The following is an 18,625-nucleotide window of genomic DNA, read 5'->3' on the forward strand; positions in this document are numbered from 1 at the left end:
CAGAACACTGTACATATGGCTTTACTATAAATCTGATATGGGCTAATAGCTCTTACTCATAAATTTTGAAAGCTTATTTCTTTTAAAATCAGAGAAGCCTAATCTTAAAATTATAGACAGTCTTAAAAAGGCAAGCATTTATAAGGTGCTAGTCATCTTACATCCCAAAGAACTCATTAAAATTGGATAAACAGCACTGAATCCATTCTATAAAGCATGAAACTGAGGCAGGTGAATTGAACTGATCTCAAAAATGCACATTTCAGAACTGTGGTAAAGCTGTGGATAAAGGCACCTTCATTTGATCAGTGATAATAGAAAGAATACCCCAGTCTTCCATGACCAGCTCCAAGTAGGTGCTTAACTGTGATAAGCTGGATCCCACCTCTGTGGGACTGCAAATTCACAAGGAGACCGAGGTACCACCATTCTGAGCCTTGTGCTGTGAGCACATATGACAGATGTGCCTTAATGCCTACCTTCCATCTGTATTTTGTGCTTTACTCTCTCCTGAGGTTGCTTCAATACAGAAGGACATGGCTATGACATGGCTATGACATGCCCTGACAGCACATCCTGTCCTTGTTCTGAAACCTCATCCATGAAAGAAGATCATCCCATTACCTAAATAGTGGCAAGACGGGCATCTGAAGGAGTGTGCTATACACCCCAAGCACCATGCCGGTGCAGTGTACCCTGGAGTGCTGCTACAGGCAGTAAAATCCATGGGGCACTCACATGTTCTCAGAAATTACAGCAACAAACCTCAGCAGGGCTGGCCTGACAACATGTACCTGTGGTTAACAGCATGTGTGACCACAGGCAAGGTCAGGATATCTTCTATTCTGTACAGGGTTTCTTTTTCCCCAGCTAGATAAAGAAAAGGGACAGTAACATGTCGTCAGGCCCAAATAGAAGGTTAAGGTCTTTGGAGGTCTAACCTGAATACCTACTCTGAAAGTAAACAAATGCTGCTACTAGACTGTATTCTTCCATGCTATTTCTCTTACCAGACGCTCAGAAAATGAAAGTCACTCCCCAAAACACAAAACTTCCCCAAAGAAATACAAAACCTCCCCAAAATATGGATAGAGGTCAGCAGATACCAACAGACCTGGCAATTTTGTTAAAAAGTCTATTGTTCGTCTGATTGGGCCAATTATTGTGTAGATGTTTCAGATTTGGTTGGTCATTTCTTTCCACTCATAGAAGCAGCAATGACTGCCTTCATCATACCTTGAAGATATCTGTGGCTCCCCGCTCAAAGTTGTTCGATCTGTTTTCTAAGGTGATCAGTTCAGTTTTGCCAGTCTCGCCATAAATCTGCATGAAGACTTTGGCATTGGTGCCTGCAGCCCGCACGTCTCCAGTAACTACAGACACCTCGTAGTTTATCACTACTCCAAAAATAAAGCCATTAAATTAGCAGAGAAACTCAAATAACAACACTCCCTAGGGCTCAGGTTGAAAATTAAATTACCTTGTCTTAACAAATGACCATGTAGCCGACCATTTGCTCTTATCTAAACCAAAAGTGAGATAACACAGCTCTTTACTGAAGGACTAGCTTAACAGTTTTCCTGTAACAAGTATTAAGCCAGTGTCAGAGTGGTGCAAAGCAGAGCCTTAAAAGGGAATTTCATTCCAGTTTTAACTGTGGCGTGGATAAATGACCTGCTTAATATTATACAAGGGAGGGAATTACACAGAGCAGAGGAAAACCACGGCATCATTTCTCAAGATCCCAAGGCAAATTTAACCATATCCTTAAAATTTATCTACTGATGAAACTCAAATATGCAGCAGGGATTCAGTCCTTATTTATCAAACACCTCCTCTCTTCCAGGCAATGGAGTAATACAGGCAGGATGGGATGTATGCTGGTGAAGCACTGGGACAGGGAGGCAGTAAATGTGAATGAAGCAGAACCTGCTGATATTGCAATGAAGTACAGTGCCTTGTGCTGTTTTGCTGCTCAGGACATAAATCGTTCATACAATCTCAGGAAACAGAAATTAAAACCTCAGTAATGTTTTTCCAGCTGTTTTAGAAAACAAAACATGAGGAGAATAATTTACTTTTCTTACAAACATAAGCTCTTTGGGACAGCTCTTTTTGGTTTTGGTGTCTAACACAGTGGAGTTTACCTTAAGAATGCTAGTGATACAAATTTAGTGCTAGTTATAAAACAGCATGCATTTCTCAATGTGTCTTCTCTTACATTTCTCAATAGGCAAAATCTCACTTGGGTAGACCTCCACTTCCACCCTGCCATCAGCCTCATCTTTGTCAAGCCATCGGTTGCAGGGGAACATGTATTGCCTTCCCTGGACTGGAACCATGATCTGGACACTGGCCAAGAACCAGCCACACCGAAGACCCACGTTATCATGTCCAATCAGTATTCTGTTGATCTTTGAAAAAAAACCAAACAAAAAACAAAAGGGCAGGGAAAAAAACCAACAGAATTTACTTAAAATACACAAAAAAAACCTATCCTTGGCACCCTCTTCTTCCACCATGTTCATGTACATGATTTACATATGTATTTCACTATAAACTCACAAAACTCTTTACATGCCAGTTTGTATGTCAGAGTGCCAGTGCAATAGTCTGTAGAAAATGTATTTCTTAATATCCAGTGTAAAAGTCAGAGACTTGCATCATATTCAGTCCTGAGTGTTATGTTGATTGGGAATTCAGACACTTGCATGAAGTGCAGAGCCACCTACAATTAATTCTTACCTTCCCAATGTCCATCGTATCTATAGTAAACTCATCCACTCGACCACGTTCAAAATAATTGCCTAGATCATTATCAGAGACTAAGAGAGTCTCTTTGCTGGAGTCTGCTTTTTCACCGTAGATTTTGATGAAAACTCTGGAGTCTGAGCTGGCACCAGGGACATCTCCTGTCTTCACGCTGATGTGATAACTGACATCTAGAGAGATTAATTTACAGAACACAGACACACAAGTGGCATTTCCAGTGCTCAGCCAGGCAATCAGCTTCAAAGAGATACAGGGAAGAAGTGCTCCAGCTAGAGATATAGAAAGGAGTTTTTTCCTCTGTTCATGTATCTAGCATCTTAGGGCCACACTGGGTAATACGTCACACCTTAGAGTTATTCAGCAAAACATAAGAGATGCAACAGTTACACTAATAAGTAGAAAATGTTCTGTATGCTTCTCTCTTACTGTTAGATGATTGCCATAAAAATGGCTTGGGCAAGTGAGGTGATTAACCTTTTTTTTTTTTTAATATTTACAATTTAATTCAATAACTTTGATTCTTTTTCCTAAAACAGAACAAAAAGCATCTCAGCCTGAGCTCTGTTAAGTGTGATTTTCTAAAGAAAATTGTACTATTTGAGTCCTGGTTCTTCAGAAAAGGACAATTTAATCTTTCTGGTGATTTTCTTCAGGGAACACAATGTTATTCTATGAAATGTACTCTACTAAAGCAATGGTGATTCAAGATCCTTCAGAGAAAGCTGTACAAGAAAGCAGTTTTTAAACAAATTATAACATTAAAAATCAAAGTTTCTTTCTACACTTATGTTGTAGTTTTCTCTTTTTTCAAATTAATCTCATTTGTAAACCAGGGTTTAAGGGTCAAAGGCATTTCTCCTGAGCAACACACTTCAGCTTCTTGCATAAGAATGGCAAAAAACACCCAGTAGTTTTACTGTGAATTGACATGGATTACAAAATAGAATAAAGCAAGCAAATACGTACATACACAGGTCTAACTCAAACCTTGTCTTTTTCAAAGCTAAACTCACTTTTTAGCATTGGTGACTCCCCAGCAGGTACTAGTTCTCTGACAATCTGACCGTCATCCTCGTTTTTGTCAAGCCATCTGGTTTACAAACAGAAGTAAGTTATCTTTGAATAATTAGGAACTATTATACCTTTCAAAACCTAGGCTGGCTCTACACATAGTAAAAATCCACATTGTAAAAATCCACACCACAGTCACAACAGTGCTCTTTATCTCTGTTAAATTCACAGAAGCTTGACCAGACTCTACAGCAGTCACACTTTAAACCTCCATTTCCAAAAGTCGAGATCATAAGAGCCCTGCTCGCAGTACATGAGCATCTGCTGTGATGTCCATCTGCCTGGGAAGCACAAGCTCCACAGCCACAGTTATTCCTGTAAATGGGCAGGCCCAGTCTCTTGAAAGCTCTGACCTTCATTGACCAGAAATACTTGCAGCCTTAATTACAAGCCACCTTTATTACAACCTTTATAGCATCTAAGTTACTTAACCCCCACTTTTCTTTTATTGTTTGTTTACTCTGGTTTATCACCAGTTTTCCCTTCCTTATAGGTCAGTATATCACACTCTTTTCTCCACCAGGAAGAGGATGAACTATGTTGACCCAGTTTCAGAAATGGGTGTAGAGGCAGCTGGCACCAGCAAAAGAAAGAATTTTGTTTGCTTCTCAACCTCTATCTAGCGACCCAACTAGACTAATTAAGAAGAAAATCAAGAAGAATAAGGGAAAAAAAATGTGAAAGGAAAATACAGGGAAACCAATTGATGATCTTGTAACCTAAGCAATCTAAGGCTGCTCCTTCAGCCTCAGGGATGAGTGAATTACAGCCCCAACCCCATCATATGCCATACAACCAGCATTGTATGACTATGGCAAAGACCCTGGCAGAGGTTTCTCACTTTCCACTTCAAACCTGGACTGCTCAAGGTATTCCTGTAAGCATCTGCTTAGGGTCAGGTTTCCCACAGCAGTGCACTGGGGCCATTTCAGTTCCCCAGACATCACATGAGAGCAAGCAGCTCCCAAAAAGCCCATTCTTCCCAGGTACACAGCTCTTTACAGCACCTTATTTTGCAGTTAAGAATACTGCTAAAACCAGTGTGGGTGAACAAGGGACAAGGGATCAAGATCTGGCAGGCCACACAGGGTATTTAAGTTGCTTTAATAATTCCCAGAAATCCGCCAAAACTGTTTCTTTTAGAAGAAGGGACACAGCTATGTGAATGACAGCAGACCACAGAAGAACTGCTTCTGCACAAACACATTCAGTGAAGATGCTCCGCAAGCTTCCTGCAACATGGCCATGCCACTCATGTTCTCCTGGGCTGAACCTCACAGCAAAAAGAAGGGAAGCTGATTTCCCATTTCAGTTTCCATCTTTGATTTTGCTGATGAGGCAGCACACATGGAAACCAGCAAATGACAGGTCCAAGTTGGACATGGCTTGGAGCAACCTGATCTAGTGGAAGGTGCCCCTGTCGACAGCAGGGAGGTTGGAACTAGATGAGCTTTAAGGTCCTTTCCAACCCAAACCAGTCTGTGATTCTATGATTCTATGATCTGGGGACACAAACAAATGTCCAGATGGATTACACCTATGGCATCTTGCTAGTAGTAAGCCAGCACAGCTTTCAGTCATGAAGAGTTGGACTTGCCATGGTGATCAAGAAGTAAACAGATGTTTTGGAAGACCAAGGATGATAGGTCTCCATTTTGTCCATCTGAGAGGATACTATCTTTTACTGTCCTCCTCTCCCTTCTTTCCCAGACAAAACCAATAAGCACAAAGAAATCATATAAAAAACCAGCACCAGGAAAGAAATTCAAACATGAGCTAAGAGCCGGCTGGTCCCAGAAGCACTAGCAGCAAAGTTCCCATGCAAAAGAGATGCACAGAGCCCCATCACACAAACACACATTTCCAGTCCCAGCTCTCCTGTAAGCTTTGGCAGGTTGTTGGGTATGCAGTCTACCCAGTATTTTTCCTTTTCACTAAAGCAGGTGGCCAGGCACAGGTGTTACTTGAAAAGGGATAAAAGCTAAGGGGTCAGCATGAAGGTGATGTATATGTGATGGTCACACAGACACCATGTGAGGGTATCAGATGTGGCATTGTGCCTCAGTGGAGGCTGAGAGTTGTAGTGGGGATAGAGGAGCAGAAAAATCTGTGGAGAAGACCATGAAATTGATGTCAAGAATTGAGCAAGGGTAGAGTACAAAGAGAGCAGAAGAAGAGCCTGCTAAGACAACACTTTTTCTTACGAAAAGAAGCCTTTATTGTTTTGGGATTGGGGGATTATTTTTTTTTTTACCTGTTAGAACTGGTCCTTAATACCTTTAGATCACGTAGTTCTTGATCCTGGCTCAGTATTCATGTCCTTGGTGAGGTATCCAATGGTTAAGGGATTGCATCATCCCCAAAGTTAAGATGCTTCTGAATACATGGATATTACCTGGAAGGCCCCACAGAATTTGAGCCTGTGAACTCCACCCCACTGGCACTACTGATTACAACATGGCCTTCAGGAAGGCAGAAGCTCATAAGGCAGACACACTTCTGCTCTCCTGCTGCTGCTTTCTGTGTCCTGCAAGCTGCTGTTCTGTTGCTGGTGTACATGCTGTTGCTTTCTGTTGCCTTCACCACTGATGATGCTAGGGAAACATCTTCTGCACCAAAGTGGCAGGATGAAAATACATCCCACAAGAAACAGATCTCTGTGTGCAGAATAAGAAAAGCTAACTGCTTCACCAGTGAGAAAAGTGAGTCAAAAAAGGAGAATGTGTCCCTAGATAAAGAAAATTCCATGACCGATGTTGATAGCTACTGAAGGTAATAGGAGCATGTCTTGGACCAGAGGAGGAAGAGTGAAGTTTATCAGCAGAAGTGGCTTAAGGCTCCCTACTTTGTTTCAGCCAAGAGAACAGTCAGAAGTGGCAGAGGCACTGTTTTCTCAAGAAAAGAGAAGTTGTTTTCTCTGATTTTTATGACAGAGGAAGCATCTGGATGAGCAATGCCACTGTGTTCCTTCACTTCAGCACATATGCTGCAATATCCTAATTTTACTTCAATGTAATTCCAATAGCATATCACAAAGTGGCAGATTGCAACCAGGGGTTTATAGTCTTACACTGAACACAAATGAATTGACACATTATAAACACATCAGGCTTCAGAAAATAGACTTTTCAGTATGGTGCCAACATATTTCTAGCACAAAAGACATTGCAAAATCTTTTATTTTATCAGAGCTTCCACATGATTTTAGTACATGCAATTTATTGTGGCTTTTGCAAGGGTGTAGTTGTATCATGTATAACACACTTCATTCTAGAGAGATACTGTATGTCCTATAACCAAAAGCAGACACAAATATGACATGAAAGCCACCTCAGAGATAATTTCTAGAGGATAAGAAAGTCAGGGAAGCACTGGAAAAAACTATGGTGTGATATCACATATAGCATTTGAAATCCAGCAGGTGATAGCCTGTGTTTAATTAGAATGATTAGCACATCCATTAGATTCAGAGATACTGATGTATTTGTGTGTGTCTCTAAATATAACCTGTGTATATAAATATGTGTAAAAGATATTTCAGCCTGATTCTAGGGAAAAAAAAACACCAGAAAAACCCACCACAACAAAGAGGTTTATCTGGAACCTTTTTATGATGAACACTTCTGGCATTTGACTGAATAAATGTTCTTTCACAGAAGTCTCCTAGTGCATCATCCTATTCATGGTCTGTCTGTTTTCTTCAGAGAATTAATGATGTTCCCTTATGCTTGTACTGGAGAAAAATTAGGATGGTGCAGTCTATACACTTAGAAGAAAATGTAATGAAGTATCATTGAAGATTTCAGTGGAGCTGTAATGATTTATAGCATATAAAACTATCCTACCACAAACTCGTGACTTTGCCTGATTGAAAATTCATTTCTGTCTGGGATAGAAATATTATTGAAAATAGACTATTTTAGAGAATGTCAGCTAGTCCATTCCTGGACTTCCACAGAGCCTTGAGGAGAAAATAAAACCTGAAGAACTCAGTTCTGAACTTCAGAAAGTTTGCCTCCAGTTCTGTGGCAAAAGATAAACTCTTTCGTTTTGAACTTTCTATCAGTATTCATGATCACAATACCTAAGCCACATCAGGTGTTATAAAGTATTAATTGTTTAGTTGTGCCACTGAATGATTCAGAGTTCATTCCCTAAAAGCATAGATAGTATAAAGTTATGGAGTCATAAGGGAGAAATAACACTGCAATGCATCCAAGTGATATACTAGTAATTCTGCAAATAATGTTTGGAGAAATTACTCGTATTTACTTCTTGAAAGCACAGATCAAATGACCGCTTTAAAAGTCACTGAGAAGAGCTACAAACCATTCCCTTTACAGCCAACTAGAGCTTTTAGAGCTGAAAGCATAGGCCTGGAAGTCATTATTTCTTGATGCTCTTCTTGAATGTGACACAAACTCGCAATTAATTCACTTAGCTTCTCCTTATCTGTGCTGGCTCCCCTGTACAACAAAGACAGCTCTTCTCATAGGGCTCTTGTGACTACTAGGTAATAGATGTTCGTATGGAGTCATAAAAAAGCTTTCAAATTAAAAGACAAAATGCAGCCAAGTATATGAATAGGTAAATAACAAGAGCAGAGGCTTCAATGAGCTATATGCAGTGAAGATCTATAAGGATACCCTACAGACATTAATTACAGTAGAAGCTGGTTAGCCAGCTCTTTGCTCTGCTGTACATTCCCCATATGCTAGCACAACCTAGTTTTTGTAGAGGTAAGAAGCCTCTGAAACTTTCTGCACTGAGATGTGTTTCTGCTGGAAGGCATTTTGTCCTCCATCTGTCCCACAATGGCAGCTAAGCAGCAAAAAGTCAACAGAGTATCTTCCAGTAACCACACAGCAGCAGCAGTTGTTTTCCTCAGACCCTGCAATTACGTTGTGTATAAGAGTTAAAGTTAATCAGGTCTTGGATATTAAGGCAATGAGAACATCAGCATGTATACTGGCTGGCCTCAGAATACCCAAGCAGAAACAGAAGCTTCCCTGGTGTCCCCCAGATGGAGTCTCTAATTAACTTCACTCGCATTGGCTCTTCTTGGCTAAGTCTTCAGTATCTTGGCTCTGAAGAGGCAGGTGAAGGAGAGTTCTATGAGCAGCTGCCAAAGAAGAGAGGACATAAGCTGTCCGTGGCCTACAGGACTGGAGGGGAACATCCAAATGCTGCAGGTCATGGAGATTTTTATCCCTCACATAGAGGATGCAGTGGGTGAGCACCTTCGCCCTCAGATATCTCCAGACTCCATGACGACACCCGTATACTGCGATGATGCCCCCATCTCTCAAGAGACACAGGCACCAAAGATAGTGAGAGGGAGCAGCTGTCCCTGTGTTTGGAGGTGATCAGTCATGTTACCTTCTCAATCTGAGAGGAAGAGATAATGCTGGCACAAGGACAGCAAATAAAGCTGCATGAACAACACAGATATCACTTGGAAAAAGAGACACTTAGAAAGGTAAGAAGAGTGGAATTCCATCTTTTGTGACGTGAAGCCTGAATGCACCCCACTGATGTTTTGAGGATAAAGTCTTGGGTTTTCTTTCTTCCTTCTTTTTTGGTCCCTGGCCTGAGGGAAATGCCCTGTGGACTTTGATACACAGCTATAAAGCTAAGGGGAAGGGGGCTATCCCTCCAAGCTGAGGCAAGATGCCCAGCTAAACAGTCAGGTAAGGAGGCATTGCGAAAGGAAATACTTAAAATGAGCCATCTGCATAGTGCAATTAGACACAGAGGTATCTCTGAGGAGTCTGAGCAAAACAGCTCTTCACATGGACACTTCATGTCCAAGCAAAAACCTGTCTAGCTTGCTTGCTTAACTCAGTAAAACATATGGTTGTTAAATATGTATCAAAAGGCAGCAATGACAACATGGTGGTTTGTTCTTTGAAAAGGGAGAGACTGGCTTGCTTTTCACAACCAAGATGACATTGCATCTGCTGCTCCATGCTGTCTCCCCAGTGAGTTCGCTCTCTGACAAGATGCGGCTTTAGCAGTGCAGAGAGGCTGGGGCTGGCTCTTGTTTTGTATTTGGCTGAATCCCTCATTATAGTGGAGTTCTTCCAAGAAAAGAGACAAGTAACCAGCTTAGAGGTTTTACCTTTGCAATTTAAAAATAACTGCATTTTGTAATTCTCCTTGTTCCCCAGGAGGTTACTTCTTAAAGCAGTTACTTGATGTAGCTAAGTGGAACAAAATGAACTTCCATCCTACAGGACGGATAACCTGAGAGGCCAAATGGGACTTTACAGTACACTGAACTACGCTGAATTTAGTCTTTTTTTGTTTCCACCAAGTTCTCACTATTTGTGCTGCAGTGTTGAGGCAGGCCCTCATTAGTTCCAGAACAGACGGTACATCTCATTCCCCATGGGTACCCTCAGTGCAACACATTTCTTTTGGCCACTTGGTTGTCTAGAAAAGAGAAGGATACGTTTATAACCCACCCATAGGGGTAAGTTAGAGCCCTCTGCTTTGCCACTATCTCTGTCTGCATGACACACATTTCCTTTCGTGCATGAAGCTCTTAAGACAGCAGATAAAAATTCTGCATTCCCCCAACACAAAAATAGCATCCCATTGCTCCTGGAAAGATGGGATGTGCATGTGAGGGACCAGAACCTCGTCACACACATGCAATAAAACTAGCAGATTGTAGTGGATTGCAGAGTGTGTTTCTGCAGCAGGCAATTGCAATAACTATGGATGTGGTACTGGAAGGTTGCATTCTGCCTTTTGGAAATTCTTTGTATTACTGAGCTAGTTGCTGAGAAGTTCACAATTCAGATTGCAGCTCATTTGGTAAGGGGAGTTAGCCATATCTTAAACCTCCCAGTCCACACTCTTTGCTTTCAGGCTTAGCAAAAGTAAATGAATGAATAAATAAAAAGGATTAAGCTGTGCTCAGAAGATTCCAGTCTTGGAACAAGAGCCAGGCTCTTCAAAGTCTTGCAAATGCATAGAAGGAGGCACAATTTGCAAGCTTTGCTTCTAGTACCTGTAGCAGGGGAATTCCACAGCCTCACTTTCTGGCTGTCCTTCTTCCCTCACTATCACTTTGGCAAGGTACCAGCCACTGCTTCCTCCTTTGCCGTCATGCCCTATCCTCACCCTCCTCACCTGCTTCAGCGTTACTGCTTCAACGAAGAATTCATCAGCCTTTGAGAAGAAGAAAAAAGGTAAGGCAATATTTCTCCTTAAAAACAAAGAAACCAGCCAAATATATTATTGTAATCAAACCAACATCATCAGCATTCTGCAAGACAATTCTTCATAAGACAAAGGAGAAAGTATGAATTAATATACCAAAGAATGAAAGCTTGAATATTTGTGCTAGATGTATAACATCAGATTTACAAATATATGATCTTCCAGCATCTTAAATCTCCCACATCATTGCATGCCCTTCATAACTGTAAAAAAGATAAGTAATTTGATTATTAAGAAGTTCATACAGTGGGGCCGGAAATCTGACTTCAAACCCCTGCTCAGATACCAGCTTTCTGGGAAATCCAGGACAGTCACTTCAGAACAAATCCACAGACGTATTTAGAGGTATAGTTTAAGAATATTACTCCACATTAAATTATGGACTAGTGAACATGATTTAACCCCAGCAATTTCTTGGCATGCAAGAATTAGGCATGGCTGCATAGGGGTATATCCAGCTGCTCCATGAACTGTGTTTGGTTGTGTCAGAGTTCGGTGTCAACTTAACCCAGCAGCAAAACATCCTTAATATCTCACAAAATGCGTGAATTTTATGTGGTTTTTTTGTGTCGTTGGTTTTTGTTTGCGTTTTTTTTCCTGGAAAAGACCTCAAATCACCAACCCACGGATTAACCAAAAAGATGGCCCCTTAAGACCAGATGTCTGTTACCCAAGAGTATACTGGGAGGAGCAGTTCCCCATGGGTGATGCAAGATGTATTAAAAGAGCAAGTTAATCCTCTGGGAATCAGGCAGTGAGGTATCTACCATACATGTACAGACATACACACATGTATAGTAAATACTGTGTGCAAGCACACAGAGTATCTGAAGCATATAGTCCAACAAAGAGATATGACTGCTGTGATTACCATTGGCTGAGATGCCCTGCTAGGTAAGACACTGCCATTCATTTGTTCTTCATCTCCTAAAAGCCCATGAAGCACACATGGTGATAACATATACCCAATTATCTCCCAGAAAGTGTGGTGGCATGGTAATATTATGTCAATATTTAAATTTATTAAAAGAGTCGTGATATTTCCATCACTCAGAACCCCAAACCAACCTTTAAAATAAAGACTAGACATATTACCACTTTTTAAGTGTTAGGGATGGGCTTACGTACCTGAACAAGTGCTACTTTCATAGTCAAAACTGCTGAATTGGGGATGTAAGGTATTAGAACCTCACTAAGTCAGTCAAAGTCGATGAAGTCTAATTCATTAGGCCTGCTGTTCATCTCCCTTATTAATGGCTGATATAAACTAATGAGAAAGTAACTAACTGGAACAACAGCAGGGCAAACACCTAATTTAGAGACATCTTTAAATTTTACCTTATATACAGGCTTTTCAAGTCGAATTGGTAATCAAGGTAATACTGGCTTAAGTGGCTGTAGATTAGAGACTGCTCTGACTTGGCTACATTTCTTTTTAACAGGGTGTCTGAGTTAATCAGTGTAGATATATTCACTCAGTCTCTTGAACTTATGAGCTCTAAGTTTCTCAGGATCAATCCTTAAACAGCTTCCAATTCATTCACCAGCTATCAACTCTTCATGCCAAGACAGCAGTTTTGTGTTAGTCAGTTCCAGTTTGGGTTATATCACTTGCGTACTATTAATCATAGTAATTGCTTTCCAAAATGATTTTTATTATTTTTTCAACTTTTCCCTTTCATGCAGGTTATCCTATAACTCATTTTTGGAGTAAAAACAAAATAGTCATTATCTGTCTTTAAAATACCTTTTATCTTCTGAGAATCAAGCACCTTCTTTGGGACTTCATTGAAACAGTGTTTAAATCATCACTTATTTTGCTATCATTTTGACAAAACAAGATTTTGCCAGATAACAGAATGCTGTTTTTTATAACTTGGGCCTACTTTTTAAAAATAAAAAAATGGACGTAACTGCATAGGAAAAAAATATGATGTTTCAATGTCCATGTCTGCAAACCTGTATGCCATTTGGAAACAGAGTGAATTTACAGACTATGTAAATACCATGTTTCTATGTACAGGTCTTACAGGCACAAGAAAACCGTGATGAAAACTCTTTCAAAGTCTAAAAACTCAGCGATTTCAGTGAAGAACTGGAAAATCTGGACACTCAAAGGCAAATCCAATGTGTTAATACATGTTTTAGAAGCCTGAATGTAACAGTCAGTTTTGAAAACATGACCTCCTTTTCTTTTAATTTTTCCATTCTAGCATCCTCATTTTCTTTCCATTCCAAATCTTAGATCAAATAATGACACAAAAGATGAGAAATCTACAGAGTTGTGTAATCAGATTCTCAAAATCCTTTCCGGGAGATACATTACATTTTACCTGTCAAAGTTGGACCATATAGATCCAAAACTGGCTTCATATAAAGTAGGTTGGCCCCACAGATCAGATCAGCATATTATACACTTGTTAATGCTGTTAATGCTACAAAGGCTTTAACTACAATTTGACCTTTTCCTATCTCCAGCTTTCCAAGGATCTCTGTCTTCACTCCAGGCCATTTCCACCCCCTCCATTCAGGACTCGGTCATAGAAAAACATGCTGAAAAGCAGATTGAAAATAACACACAAAACCTGAGTTCATCATGGTTGAGGGAAGACTGGAGGAAATATAAAGGAAACAGATTAGGCTTTCAGTTCTAATTTTCACATTAAATCAGATGCTTTTGCTTGCTTTGCCCTGGGAGACAGATTTTTTTCCCTATTAGATGAAGGGCGAAAGACTTACTCTTGTTCTTGGAAGATGCACAGATTTTCTGTAAGCCTTCCCTGATCTGAAGATGCAATGTCAACAGTCAGGACTTAGCTGGGAAGCAAACTAGGAAACTCTTATGAACATACCTATTTCAAGCAATGACACACTGTCCCTGACCTGAACGTCCCTCCAACTGCAACCTGTTATGATGCTCCGTGGACATAATTTATTCTCCTTTCTGCCCTAGCCCAAACTAGCACGGAAATTAGCCAAGCTTACAAACACAAACATCGAAAAAGAAAATCTACAGTCACACGCTTAAAAACCTGTCCTAAGAGCTGATGTGTGAACTTACATTGCCCTTTTCAAACTTATTGGCTGTGTTGATGCAGTTGTAGAGAACACGATCTCCCGTGTCTCCTTGGTCACCGATGAGGCACACAAAGACATTGGCATCTGTGCCGCTCCCACTTACCGTCCCAGTGCAAACCGTCACCCGGTACTTAATCACTGTGGAGACATAGATGAATAAAACAATTGCAGTAACACAATTAATTGCCATTTAAATTTACTGCATTTTTCACAGAATTGAAATTAATTTTAAATGCTTGTACTTCCAGTTGGTACTTCTGATGATGTATTTACTTTAACATTTCCATGTTATCATACAATCACAGAATGGTTTGGGTTGGAAGGGACATTAAAGCTCAGCCAGCTCCAATCCCCTGCCATAGGAAGGGACACCTTCCAATAGACCCACCCAACCTGGCCTTGAACACTGCCAGGGATGGGCCAGCAGGAAGAGAAAAATTGCCGAAATAGGAAGGCCTGAAATGCCAAGAAAAACCATAAACCCCCTCCACAGGACAAAAAAAATGCCATCCCCTTCAGGTAAAACCTCATGAATTGAAACACATAGCCTCCTCAGGGCCCCACCTCTCCTACCTCCCCTCCTGCCTTCCCAAGTGGACCCTTGTGATAGGGGACCTTGTAACAACATGTTCTGGAAAAACATCATTTTCAGCACCCAGAGGCATGGCAGGGAGAGAAAAAAAAAAAGAGTTAAAAAGTGCTGAGCACTTGGGGACCTGAGGAACAGGCTTTTCATGTTGGCTTTATGGGGAAGACAAGCCCAGCTGGCCCCATCTCCTTGGGACCCTCCTAGTGCAGGAGGTTGAATAGTGTCTTGCCTGCTTATCACCTTTGAGATCATTATTGAGGATTTTGATGGGTAGATTTTGAGTTGCCACCTTCCTCCCCCTGCCCTGCCCTCATCTCTTCTCCCCCAGCCCATTGGGTGAAGGATTTCCAGAAGAAATTTCACAATGAAGAACCAGCCCTAGAACCAAACTTCAAGAGAGAAACCTTATTCTCTGGCATCAGGAAGGGACAAGAAGCAATACTGCCACCCTCCCTCTGAAACCAACACAAACGGGTGCTGCATCTCACCCATGCTCAGCACAATTGCTTCTCACGGGGAAGTGCCTGCTTTTGAACTCAAGTAGCCCTCTCCACAGCTGATTAAAAATACATTTCAAACCTAGCTTTATTTACATTTTAATAACATCTGCAATTACAATTACTCTTCCTCTTCTGAGGAACTGCTCAGCTGCATGCAGATCACTGAGTTCACTGGAAACTTCACAAAACAGGGGACTTGTGGTCTACAGAGTGTGAAGCTCCACGGGCTGCTTTGGTGGAAATAAGAGAAATCCCAGCATCCACCTTGAGATATGCTGTTCTCCGAAAGTCTCCTTTCAAGTATGTTTAATTCTTGTGACACGAGGTCAAGACTGAAGTGGCCACTTTGGGGAGCCAGCTCAAAGTTATGCAGCTTTTCTTAATTAAATCTCCAGTTCAAGCACAGTTAACCCAATAAATAGATCAGATTGCTTACACGTACTGAATGGTGTCTATGCTCTCACAGAACCCTTCTGTGTAATCTCCCATACATTTATACATATATCTGTTTACATGTGAATATAGTTAAATAAAAGTTTAAAGCCCAAAAGTGGTTGCTGAATTTTTTGCCTTTTAGCTGAGTGAGCTTTCCATGAACATCCCTTAATCCTTGTATTCCACTTTTTAATGAAGAACGAGAAAAAATCCAAGTTCGGGGAAAAAAAATAAAATATAGCTCTGAAAAGAGTTATATTGCAGCCAGACATCTCCCCACTCCCATCACAAAGAAATCTGCTCAGAACAAGATCCTGGGAATTCTAAGGCTTCATGAAGCTAATGATGCTCTCAGAAAATTACTGCAGAGAGAAAGTGCCAGAAAAAAACCTCATTGAATTGCATCAGTCTGCTTGTGCATCCCTTACACAAAGAGGGTTTCTTTCTATTCAGGTCTAAGTGAACCCCTAAATGGAGCCCATGGCTCTCACCTGGCATGACTTCAGTCACTAGAGATCCCTCCGCAGGGAGCTCCCGCACGATCTCATTGTCGTCTTCATTTATATCTAGCCAGCGGCCACAGTTGAACGAGTATTTTTCTTTTGTCAGGGTTTTCAACAGAGTTACCTTCATTAAACCAAAACACTGTGTGAGTTCAGAGGCTTAAAGACAAAAAAGCAACAAGCTCCTGACAGGTTTTTGCCTGGGAATCAAGAGTAGGTAGCTACAGAGAAATAGCACACATTAAAAATGAGACCGTCATTCCGACTTGTGCATGACAGTGATGCATGGAGCAAAGTCTGTCGTAGCTGATGGCTTTCGTTCCTACATTCTCCAATTGCTCCACAGTGTTGTGAAAGTATTGTTGGATATTGTGGATCTTAGTAACTGCTTGTCATACACCACTGCATAAATCCGCAGAGCAAAATATGGAAGGCACGGGCAGGGACACCTTCCACTACAGCAGGTTACTCCAAGCTGTTCAACACTGCCAGGGATGGGGCAGCCACAGCTTCTCTGGGCACCCTGTGCCAGCACCTCAGCACCCTCACAGGGAAGAGCTTCTGCCTAAGAGCTCAGCTCAGTCTCCCCTCTGGCAAGTTAAAGCCATTCCCCCTTGTCCTGTCTTTACAGGCCCTTGTCCCAAGCCCCTCTCCAGGTTTCTTGTAGCCCCTTTAGGCACTGGAGCTGCTCTAAGGTCTCCCCTTCAGGAGCCTTCTCCAGGCTGAGCCATGCCAGCTCTCTCAGCCGTTCTCCGGAGCAGAGCTACTCCAGCACTTGCAGCATCTCCATGGCCTCCTCTAGATTCGTTCTAGCAGTTTCACGTCCCTCTTGTGCTGTTGCCCCAGAACTGGATCAGGACTGCAGGTCTGCGATCTCCCCAGGGTGCAGCAGAGGGGGAGAATCCCTTCCCTCAAACTGCTCACACTCTGGGGATGCAGCCCAGTGCATGAGGAGGTTCTGGGCTCAAGCACACACTGAAGCCATGTCATGGGGAGCTCCTCCTCACCCAATACTACCAAGTCCTTCTCCTCAGGGCTGCTTCATCCAGTCTTCCCCAGCCTGTATTTGTGCTGGGGATTGCCCTGACCCAGGGGCAGGACCCTGCACTTGGCCTTCTTGAACTTCATGAGGTTCATATGGTCTCACCTCTCCAGCCTGTCCAGGTCTCTCTGGATCGCAGATGTCAATAGCATCATACAGCTCAGTGTCAACAGCAAATGTACTGAGTGTGCACTCGATGCCACTGCCCATATTGCCAACAAAGATGTTGAATAGGATTGATACCACCACTGACCCCTGAGGAATGCCAGTCTTCACTGGTCTCCACTTAGACATCAAGCTGTTGACCAGAACTTTTTGAGTGTGATCATCCAGCAAATTTATTATTGACGTAGTGGTCATCAAATCCATTCCTCTCCAGTTTACAGACAAGGATTATGTGACACAGGAGAGAGGATGCTGGACTAGATGGATTTATGGCGTGACCAGTGTGACTGTTCTTGCATTCTTGTAATAGAAAATGGAAGCCTGCTTTGACATAAAGCAAGCTTGGCATGGAATCTGTGAGGACTGGAACAAAACATCACTAAGGTTTCATCTGAGTAGGGAAGCACAAGTGACAGGGAATCATCTGCCATGAGACTGATCCATCCAGAAAACAGCAGAGTGGGTGTACATGTGCAGATTGATTTCATGCATCTTCACCAGGTTTGCTTAGAAAGTTTGTCCCAGAGTGAATCCTAGACACACTGTTAGATTCCTCTTGTCCTTCCTGAACACAATTTCTGTGCAGGAGAAAAGGATATCCTAGGGAAATTTGTAGCTATTGAAGGTCTAAGCAGTCTTACTCATTTCCCATGAACGAACTAACAGTTTGCAGTGGCCTAAGGTCTGACCAGAACTTTCTTTTTGATAAAGACCACAGGCAGACAAGTTCTCCCACCACATGGTGAACACAGCATTACTTAAAGACCTTTCCCCACTGGAGAAGTGTTTGTCTGTGTATGCTTTAGCAGCTCCCTGACAATGCAGGACAGCAGGATCTGTCAAAGCACATTAAAAGCACTCAAGAAAAATCTTTTAAGTGGTACACTGTGATTTATCATCGCAATTATTTATGGCTGCAGAACAAAGAGTATGTTTTGTTACGTTCAGAGAACATCTTCCAAGCTCTGCAGTAGGAGTACAGGTGAAGCTTAGAGATGAACTTGCTGCCTTGCAGATCCATGTGAGGGCTGACAGAATGGTAGTCACTGCTGGTAGAACAGAGGACATGTGGTTGAAGATCACCCTTTTCATTTCCCAAACATAACAGAGCTGTTCTCTTCTGTACAGTCTCCACAGGCTCCTCCAATCTGCAAGTGTCCTGCAGTGGGGCTGTCAAAACTTCAGGACAGGTTATGCTCTGAATAGGAGACCATACAATAGGTGTCTGCTGCAATCAGTT

The 18,625-nt window shown here is 41.8% G+C and overlaps 1 protein-coding gene across 1 annotated transcript in view; it reads right to left on the reverse strand.

Annotated features, from left to right (window-relative positions):
* The window catches only part of LOC133210715 (lipoxygenase homology domain-containing protein 1-like), a 93,957-nt gene extending 77,637 nt beyond the window's left edge, over positions 1–16,320 (reverse strand). The window contains exons 1-7 of the mRNA XM_061350375.1: positions 16,167–16,320; positions 14,135–14,289; positions 10,862–11,022; positions 3,786–3,862; positions 2,746–2,942; positions 2,222–2,414; positions 1,237–1,397 (exon numbers count right to left, since the gene is read on the reverse strand). Of these exons, the coding sequence (XP_061206359.1) occupies positions 1,237–1,397; positions 2,222–2,414; positions 2,746–2,942; positions 3,786–3,862; positions 10,862–11,022; positions 14,135–14,289; positions 16,167–16,308 (1,086 nt within the window). The 5' untranslated portion in view covers positions 16,309–16,320. The remainder of the gene's footprint in view (positions 1–1,236; positions 1,398–2,221; positions 2,415–2,745; positions 2,943–3,785; positions 3,863–10,861; positions 11,023–14,134; positions 14,290–16,166) is intronic.
* Positions 16,321–18,625: the final 2,305 nt, after the last annotated feature.

Source organism: Neopsephotus bourkii, unplaced genomic scaffold (assembly GCF_033783945.1).
Source record: "Neopsephotus bourkii isolate Nb327-2 ecotype Australia unplaced genomic scaffold, CSIRO-AGI_Nbou_v1 NB_484, whole genome shotgun sequence".
NCBI classification, from domain to species: domain Eukaryota; kingdom Metazoa; phylum Chordata; class Aves; order Psittaciformes; family Psittacidae; genus Neopsephotus; species Neopsephotus bourkii.